Genomic DNA, 10,321 nt, shown 5'->3' with positions numbered 1-10,321 from the left:
TTATTCCCATTGATTGTATTGAATTTACCGAACTATAGTTTTATAGAGAAAATGAACTAGTGGTAGCCTGGTAGGCATATATGTAGTGTGCTTACATTTTTATCATACTTGTGAGTTTGACTGTTTTTTGAGGTATTTTATCTCCTGGGAGTTGATTGATAATGTCGGGTAGTTGTTCGAAATTATGGCTATTGTTCAATTGTAATTGTGTTTGCTTGTTTATAATGTACTTGTTCTAATAGTTATATGCTTGATTTTTCTATAATTTGTAGTTAGAAATGAATCGTGATTGGATGTATGTTGAAAATTGCTATAGAACACCAGAGGACTACTAAAAGGGAAACAATCTTTTGCCCTTGTCGTGATTGCAACAATGTGAAGAAGTGGAAGGAAATTAGTGTGGTAGAAAACCATTTATTTCGCCGTGGGTTCATGGCAAATTATACCATTTGGTATTGGCACGGTGAGAAAATAATTCCAACAACTAGTAAGTCATTAATCAATGATGCTGATATTGAGAATAGAGAACAATGTGATAATAATGAAAGGGGTACAGATGAAAATTTCGAGGAGGATCGCATTCTCGAGATGATGGATGGTTTGGGTGATCATGTGAACGAAGAATCTCGTATGTGTGAAAATGTGTCTAAGGCCACCGAGACACCTTTATATCTTGGATGTGCAAAGTACTCTAAGATTTTAGGGGTTTTGACGTTATTTAACTTGAAAGCGAAGAACGATTGGACCGATACAAGCTTCAATTTGTTGTTAGAAGCTTTATCGAACATGCTTCCTGAAGGGAATGACATTCATAAGTCTACCTACTATGCAAAGAAGCTATTGTGTCCCTTAAATCTAGAGTACACCAAGATCGATGCATGTCCTAATAATTGTGTACTTTTCCGAAAGGAATATGAAAATCTGCCTATAATACCGAGGTTTAAACGACTTTTTTCAATTAAGAAGGATGCAAAAAACTTGGTGTGGCATGCACAAGAGAGAAAGATAGATGGGTACATTAGGCATCTCACTGATTCGAAGCAATGGAAACATATTGATGATACATTTCCTGAGTTTGGTAAAGAGGCTAGGAACCTGAGACTTGCATTAAGTACCGACGGGATGAATCCTTACGGTACCCTTAGCTCTCAACACAACACATGGCCGGTGCTTTTGTGATTTATAACTTGCCTCCTTGGCTATGCATGAAACGTAAGTACATCATGTTGTCGCTTCTAATATCGGGTCCCAAATAGCCCGGTAACGACATAGATGTCTACTTGGTGCCTCTCTTGGAGGATTTGAGGTTGTTATGGGATAAAGGTGTTCCAATATTCGATGCCCATACAAGTACAAATTTTACTTTGCGTGCCATAATTTTTTGCACTGTAAGTGATTTCCCGGCTTATGGGAACTTGTCTGGGTACAAAGTCAAAGAGAAGAAACCATGCCCCATTTGTGAGGACGAAATGGAACCCACACGCCTCAAGAATTTTGGAAAGGATGTATATGCATACTAGACGGCTACTTCGTCAGGATCACCCTTATCGTAAGAAAAAAGCTGAATTCAATGGGTTCCTGGAGAAACGGAGGTTGCGCGAGCCACTTAGTGGTATAGAGTTGTGGGAGAGAATCAAAGATGTTGAGATAGTTTTTAAGAAACTTGGTAAACCTACCTCTAAGAAGGGTCTTTGGAAAAAGGTGTCTGCATTTTGGACTCTTCCTTATTGGAAACGCTTGTCTGTTAGACATTATCTTGATGTCATGCATATTGAAAAAAATGTATGCGATTCAATCATCAGGACATTATTGAATATACCTAACAAGACAAAGGATACTAACGAAGTGCGAAAAGACATGAAGCTTGCAAATATTCGACCAAAGTTATGGCCCGAGGAAAATACCGAAACAAAAAAGACATATTTGCCTCGAGCTTGCTACACATTGTCTAGAGAAGAGAAAATAATATTTTGTGAGTGTTTGTACGGAATCAAAGTACCTACAGGGTATTCGTCGAACATTAAGCTTTTAGTTTCAACGGCCGATAAGAGATTAATTGGTATGCAATCCCATGATTGCCATGTCATAATGCAAGTGATGTTGCCTATTGCACTTCGAGGTCTTTTGCCAAAACATGTTAAGCACACTATGTTAAACTTTTCCTATTTTTTAATGCCATATGTAGTAAGGTGATTGATCCAGATAAACTTGATGAAATGCAAACTGATGTTGTAGAAACATTATGCAAATTTGAGATATATTTTCCTCCTTCATTTTTTGACATAATGGTTCATTTTATTGTCCATCTAGTACGAGAAATCAAGGAATGTGGCCCGTTTTTTTAAAGATGGATTTACCCTTATGAGAGACACATGGGAACTTTGAAAGAAAAGGCGACCAACAATGCACATCCAGAAGGTAGTATTATTCGAGTTACCATGGCAAAGGAGGCTGGTAACTTTTGTTTTGTGTTCTTAGCTAAGGCTAAAGAGATTGAAGTTCCAACATCTCGTCATGAGGGCAAACTTTGTTGAGTAATTAGGTTTTGATGATTATAAACTAATGATGATTATCTATCTAACAAATTTGTTTAGTTGTGCATAGAAAGAACAAGTTATGCTTGGAATAGGGTACAAAGAACCTGAGTAATGACAGGTGTATATCAGGAACTTAAGCAATATAGGATAAGCAATAAAGGAACAAGAACAATGATGAGTGTTATAGCTGATAAGTATGATGATGGCTAAGGAATCATGAAGGTAACTATGTAAATAGGTGTTTTCATATGTTAGCTTCACGAGGTAAGTATCCTATGCATATATAGGTTATGTATGTGTAGGAGTCTTTTAATTTTGTTTTAGTTTTCTTTATTATTTTTTTATAAATAAAAATAACCTTCTGTTTTATTCTGTTATCCTCAGAAGTTTGCTCAGTTTGTCATCATCAAAAAGGGAGAAATTGTCGACCTTGATTAGGTCTTGATGATGATGTTAATGATTGAGCAAACTTCTATCTAATAAGAGTCTTTTAGTGTTTTGATGTTTGCAGGATAAGTAAACTCTGGGAGTTGAAGTGAGGACTAAAACAGAGGAATCTTAGAAGACTCAGGATGATAAGTAAAGCAGAAGAAGAGTTCCAGAAATGGAACTTCAAGGTATGCCCTGACAGGAACATATCAACGGTTGTAATGACCTGGTTCCAGTGTAATGCTGGGCAAAGGTGTGTCCTGACAGGAACATATCAATGGGTTGTAATGACCTGGTTCCAGTGTAATGCTGGGCAAAGGTGTGTCCTGACAGGAACATATCAACGGGTTGTAATGACCTGGTTCCGGTGTAATGCTGGGGAAAAACCTGAGAACCAGAATACATCAAGACTACAAGATTCCAGAACAAGAGTCTCAGAGAAGCAACATGAAGAAGGAGAAATAGAAGTACTGTAGACACCCATTTGTGTCTCCCCAAAACCAAACCCAGTGATGAATGCCTTTCGCGTCGAACCATAATCGAATGAGGTGAAAGTGGTTGAAAGTCAAGTGTTGCGGTTTAGTTTTTATTAAATTATTTTCTCTCTATTTTTGAAAATAACTCTATTTATTTGAAAATATCCAAACCAGTTTAGTTTGGTCCGTAATTAAGGTCCAATAATAGTATAGTTGGATGGGGCTCGAAAAGACCTTTCCAACGATATATTATAAGCCCAATTCCGATGAATATTGAGGAAGTTATGGCCAAAATACTAAACTAGGCTCGGTTAATTATTTACATACGGCCCAATGATCTAGAGGAGGGCCCAATGTTAATTATTATTCCTAAAATCATTAGGATTAATTATAATTTTCTGGAAGTTTCTAGAAAGTTCTTTTTAATTCTAATATTATTAGATTTAATAATTATTTGTTTTAAATAGACTTTTATTTGGAGTAAAATATTATTTTATTATCTTAAAAAATACGTATTTTATCTTCTGTACGGATTCCGTAGATCAAGTTGATTAAAGATCGGATTCCGCGTGAAGAAAACGCGCTAATACAGGTTGTCGCCAAACGACAAATCTGTCGCCTCGCGACAGAGTCGATTCCTGGCGACAGCGTGTAGTTTTATTCCTTATCAAATTCTGTATTTTTCCGGACTATTTTCATTATAAATAGGGTCCCGAACCTCTGTTTTCATATCATCAACTTTCATCATTAATTCTCTCAATGCTCTCTCTAAGCAATATAGCTTATTCTTTCTCTCTATTTCTAAACCAACCTTTTTACAAACAATATTCCGCATTCACAAGACTTAGAGTCTCTTAGCCAAGTTCGAAGTTGCCTTCGCCCTAGACGTGCAAGGTTTGATAATTTCCGAGGGTTTGGTCCAAAACTAGTCAAAACTTTATTTAATTTGATTTTAATTTAATTATTTAATTGTTCTTTGTTATTTTCATTGAAGTTTACTAACTCGTGTATTTTGTTATTAGAAAGAGGTACAAGGCTTTAAAGTAAGTAGATTAGCTTACTCCCTATTTTATTCACAATGTAGAAAGCATGCTTATTATTGTTTTATGATTCCTAATATCATGTTAGGATGTTTAATATTCCTAGTATCATGTTAGGATGTTATTGTATGCTTTCTAGTGTCATGTTTAGGATGCCTTTGCTCTTTTCTAATATCATATTATCATGTTAGTACCATGTTAGGTTTAAAGCTTTGATCTTTATTGTTTAGTGACATGCTAGGATTTGTTATTAATCCTTTTAGTATCATGCCTAGGGTCTTGCTATTATTATTAAGCTTTATTATACCTTATCATGATTATCATTATATTATGATTATTATTATCATTATTGTTTATTATTATGTTGCTTGATATATATTATTGTTATTGCTTGATCACACCTTTTATGCTTGTTTAAAGGGAATTTGTACTTGAAATCACGCTTAATAAGATAATTATTAATTTGGTTTAGGCTAATGTGATTTTAACTCAAGTGATCGCCAATAATAGTATTATTTGTGCATTAATATTCAACCAACATAGATAAGCAGGGTAGGTTTAATATAATGTTTGTATGTTATTCGAAAAGCGCACATGAATACGAGCAGAACAAAGTAGAGGCCTATTTTATAGGGCGGGTCCTTTCTTTTGTAGATTGGATTCGTACCCTCATCCCCGGACCCTGTTTGGTTCAAGACCTTATGGAGTTGATGGTCCTTTTGGATTGTCTTTTGGGTTTACAAGTTCCTAAAACTTGTTGGCAACTCTTTTGCTCTCTTTTTCTTCCCTTTGGAACGCCACCATACTTTAGTGTATGATCACAGTGGGGTTCAAGTTTGGGATTATAATGCTTGAAATATTCCCTACAAGTATATTGCTCTAGGATTCATGTAAGTATGTTGGACATAAAAGTCGGTCTGGAACAAGTTTATATAAAACCAAGGTGAACTCCAGATAGTCAATGAAATTAGAGTTACTGACTTGTCAGGAACTCGGAGACTGTCAGAGTTCCGAACCTAATAGGAACTTAAGTATGCACGTCTTTAAAAGTTGGTTTTAATGATATATATTTATCTAATACGTGCATATATGTTAGGGATTTGGTTTTACTGAATAAAGATATTTATTTTCTAATAAATCCCTTTTGGAAAAAAATAAGTTTGTTTAAAAAGTATTTTTAAACAAAAAGATAAGTTTTGAATAAAATCTGATTTTATATTAATTATATCTTTTTATTATTGACAGATTTTATTCTTAACAAAAAGATATATTTTCGGAAAACTTATTTTTAGAAAATATCTTTTAAACTTATCTTTTCATAAAACCTATCTTTTTCAAGATGAAATGAATAATTCGAGTGTACTATAAATATGCTCATATGTATTTATTCAAAGTTGAGGCTGACGAAGTGTAGTGGTCGTGCTTAATGGTTTTATCCTTCACCACGAAGCTAAGTTAGTCCTCCTGGTCAAAGTTCCTACCAGGTTTTGGTTACAGTACGTTCAGTGAGTTCCAGACTGATCTCCAGTGTTCAACATATTAGTTTTATCTCTTTATTCATATGTATGTATTTAGAGTTATTCGATGAGATCTTGTAATGGGAAAAAGGGTTTGAGTATTTTGGGTATTAGGGTGTGATGAGTTTGAATTCTCTAAAATTCAAGTGGTAGTGAGTCAACCTGAGTGTGTCTTGGGTTGCACAGTGAGAGAAAGGAACCTGAGTTTGTCTTGGGTCGAGAAAGGAACTTGAGTGTGTCTTGGGTCGAAAAAGGAACCTAAGTGTGTCTTAGGTCTGATAGGATAGTTCCTATCATGTAGCAAGTGTCTGCGGAGGAACTTCCGAGAAAGGTCTGTAATAATAGGTTGTACTAGGAGAGTTGCCTATTATAGTGGAGTTTGTTTGAAAGTCCCGAGAAGGGCCGAGGTTTTATTTCCAGTTAGGCCCTGGAAGGTTTCCTCGTAAAATCTGCTTTGCAATCTTTAAGTTCCTAACTATAACTGTTTTATATTCCGCGAAAATTAGGCACTAGGAACTTCTACAATTCACCCCCCTCTTGTAGTATATCATCTGAAATAACAGACTTCAAGGGCAAGGGACGATCGATCGTCAATTTGTGAAGCCTCCATCTGATAGAATCCAGAAAGCTCATCGTTATGTTCTTCAAAACCTTTCAGAAGTCCATCCTTATATAGAAAATCATCTCAATTATTTAAAAAGAATGAATCCAAGATCGAATTGGGACATATGCTTTGATGCAAAAACATAATCATTCTTTTGTTGAATGGTTTCAAAACCATGTGAAGTATGAGTTGATGCAACCGAATAATAATGTATCCGATACGATCAGATGGTTTTCACGGGGTCCTCAATTGTTTGTGAACACTTATGAAGGCTATGACATCAATGGGTATTGTTTCTACACTTATCGTCAAGATGATAAGAGTGTACATCAAAATAGTGGTGTTATGGTTGTTGCATCTTCTACGGAATACTCAAGCTCTAAGGATGTTAGGCTTATTAATGCAACACATTCATATTATGGGGTCATTCAAGAGATATGGGAGCTGAATTATGTTGATTTTGTAGTTCCTGTTTTTCGATACAGGTGGGCTGACCACCGGCGAGGCAAAAAGATAGATGAACTATTTGGTTTTACTTTAGTGGATTCAAGTCGATTCGTTGATGGCAAGGAGCCCTTTGTTTTAGCTTCACAAGCTAAACAAATTTTCTATATAAGGGATAACATCGATCATCACTGGCAGGTTGTTGTTTAATGCAAGAGAAGAATTATTGGTGTCAAAAATGTTGTCGATAAGGAAGAGTATGACCTATTTGATGATACCCCGCCTCTATCTATTGGAGTTCAACCTCTAAGAGAGGGGGAAGACATTGTTTCTGATGAAGAGTATGCCCATGAAGAGGGAGAATATGTTGATACCTAGGCTTCATTTTTTATCAATCTGTAGTTCTTTTTAATTCTTTGATTAGTTTGTAACTGTAATGCTAGACCAATAATGTTAGATGACTATATAATCTCCATTTTCACTTAGATTTGAGTCTTTTAAGTTTTGACAGAATAAATAAAATTTCACATAGTACTTATATATGCGGCACAAGCTTGACTGTTTTTTATGGTATTATAACTCCAAGGAATTGATAAATAATGTCTCCTCGACTAATTGATGTCTGTGCAGGTTGCTTTTAGAAAGACATTAGCTTGCTTTGTTAGTTCTTGTAGAAAGAAATCGATAATCTGTGATATTTAATTCTATTAGTTTTCTATCAGTTTGGTCTCTTCATGTGATATTTAATTCTATCAGTTTCTATCAGCTTGCTTTGTTATGTGCTTTGATGGATTTAATATCTGTTTAGCTGAAATTATTGCTTTGATTAGGTGACATAAGCTAATATTGATGAGAGACTTTGAAGGGGCAACTAGGATTGCTGTTGTGAGAAGAAAAAGACTCTATAATCTAATATTGTCCCATTTATGTAATGAGCTGGAAAAGTGTCCTATGTACTTGAACCCTCTAGTGAGAGCCATTTTGGAAAAGTGTCCTGCTTGGCCCCTTCAGCTATTGTTCTTGCAAATTAGAGCAAGAATTGTAACATTGCCCTATATAGTTTTGCTTATGGATTCTGTCTTCAGACTTTCCTTTTTTCTGATTTTATTTGTATCAATAAAATATTTCTTTTTATGGACTTCTGTACTGAATACTTTGGAGTGGTTATGTGGACAATGTTACTTTTTGTTGCTATTTTCCCTGGATTTAAGTAAGTTTTTGCAGGTTTCTAACTTTTTCATTTAGATTATTAATTCATTCTTCAAAGTCCAAAGTTATTTCTTTTCAGGTTTTATTTTTATTTTATGTTTATTTTTCATGACCCTTAAATGTCTAATATATTATTAGCCCTTGTTTGGTTGCACTCAATTGGCATAGTGTAGACGCCTGATTGTGTCTCCCCAAAAACCAAACCCAGTGATGAATATCTTTCACGTCATTTGATTATCAAACGAGATGAAATGTGAAAGAGTCTCGTGATGCACCTGCTTTTGATAAAAATACTTCTTTCTGTTTTCGAAAATATTTCTTTTTGTGCCTTATTTATGGAAAATGTCCAGTCTAATTTAGTTTGGTCCATAATATGGGTCCAATAATAGTGTAGTTGGTTAGGGCTTGAAAAGAGCTTTCCAACGATATATTATAAGCCCAATTCCGATGAATAACAATAAAGTTATGGCCAAAATATTAAATTGGGCCCAAAATGGTTTATATGACCCAATGATCAAGTGGAGGGCCCATTAATTATCATTCCTAAAGTTATTAGGAATTGCCTTAATTTTCTAGAATAATCTAGAAGGTTATTTTAAATTCTAATGGAGTTATGATTAATAATTATTTTTTAATATTATTTAAAAAAGATAAGGAATTTAATTTGAAATAAAACAAGTGTTTTAGAAGATAAAACTGATTTAAAATTAAGATAATTACGGAGTCTAATTACCTAATTATATTAGGAAAAGTACTCCGTACAGGATTTTTATCCTGATAAAGCCATCACGCTGCGAAGAGCCTATCGCGCCGCGATAGGGCTTGTCACGTCGCGATAGCCTTATCGCATCGCGATAAGGTCTGTTTTACTTCGAGTCAAATTCTGACTCTTTTCGAAGCGTTCCGAATGTTTTCTCTATAAAGAGGGGCGTTATTTCCCCGTTTTCAATCATCAACAATCATCTAATTCTAATTCTTTTCTCTCTTTGAAGCTAGAAGCTTATTCTTTCTCCCTCTTTCTAAACCTTCCCTTTTTCAAAATACAATACCGCATTCACGAGTCTTAGACGCCCCTAACCAAGCTCGAAGTTGCCTTTGCCCTAGACGTGAAAGGTTGATAATTTCTGAGGGTTTGGTCCCAAATCCCTATTTCAATTATTTAAATTAATTGTTTGATTTAATATTTTCCTTGAAGTTACTAACGTGGGTATTGTTTTGATAGAAAGAGATACGAGGCAAAAAAGTAAGTAATTTTATTGCTATTTATCTTTAGAAAGCATGCTTAGATCTTATTTTAATTCCTAGTATCATGTTAGGATGTTATTTATTGCTTTCTAGTATCATGCTTGGGTTGTTTCCTATTTCATCTATCATGTTAGTATCATGTTAGGGTTAAAGCTTTGATCTTTAATGTTTAGTGACATGCTAGGATTTGTTATTAACCTTGTTAGTATCATTCCTAGGATCTTGCTATTATTATGCTTTGATGAGAATATTATTACGATGATGATGACCTGTTGTGTCCATAATATTTATTATGTTGCTTGATATTATTGTTATTGCTTGATCACGCCCTCTCTTGCAGGTTTAAAGGGAATTTGTACTTGAAAGCGAGGCGTTGACGATCTCCTGGATCGTTAAGGGGTGTAACCTTCACCCTGTGAACGGTTTACAAGTTCCTAAAACTTGTTGGCGACTCTTTTGCTCTAGCTTCCTTCCCTTTGGACGCCACCATGCTTAAGTGTATGATCACAGTGGGGCTCAAGTGTGGGATACTTGAAATATTCCCTACACATAGGCATTGTAAATCTAGGCCTGACTTTCAAATTATTGTTTCATGCAGGCACTTCTAGATCAATCAAGGAGCATAAGTATAGTCAATCAACAAAGTCAAGAGCAAACTTCCGCGGACCAAGATGTTGCTTTGCAAGCCACATCATCTAAGAAGAGGAGTAGGGGGCCATCGAAGGCAATACAATCAAGTAAGTCTATGTTGCTTGAATTTAATGATTTTAACTTGCCTACTGGTGTGTGGGAACTAGCTTATGGCAAACAGATTGGTGCA

General features: G+C 35.2%; 1 protein-coding gene across 1 annotated transcript; it reads left to right on the top strand.

Moving 5' to 3' along the window:
• The first annotated feature begins 297 nt into the window (after positions 1–297).
• LOC145575600 (uncharacterized) lies at positions 298–1,179 on the top strand. The gene has a single exon (XM_081633440.1). The coding sequence runs from the start codon at positions 298–300 to the stop codon at positions 1,177–1,179; it is 882 nt and encodes a 293-aa protein (XP_081489566.1).
• The last annotated feature ends 9,142 nt before the right edge of the window (positions 1,180–10,321 follow it).

The sequence above is a fragment of the Chenopodium album genome, chromosome 13 (genome assembly GCF_948465745.1).
Source record: "Chenopodium album chromosome 13, dcCheAlbu1.1, whole genome shotgun sequence".
In the NCBI taxonomy this organism is placed as follows: Eukaryota; Viridiplantae; Streptophyta; class Magnoliopsida; order Caryophyllales; family Amaranthaceae; genus Chenopodium; species Chenopodium album.
Note: the sequence above shows the minus strand (reverse complement) of the source record. Positions and strands in the feature narration are given on the sequence as shown.

Bases quoted from the DNA above. Each gene is read 5' to 3' on its own strand.
- LOC145575600 (XM_081633440.1), top strand. From the start codon at position 298: ATGTTGAAAATTGCTATAGAACACCAGAGGACTACTAAAAGGGAAACA.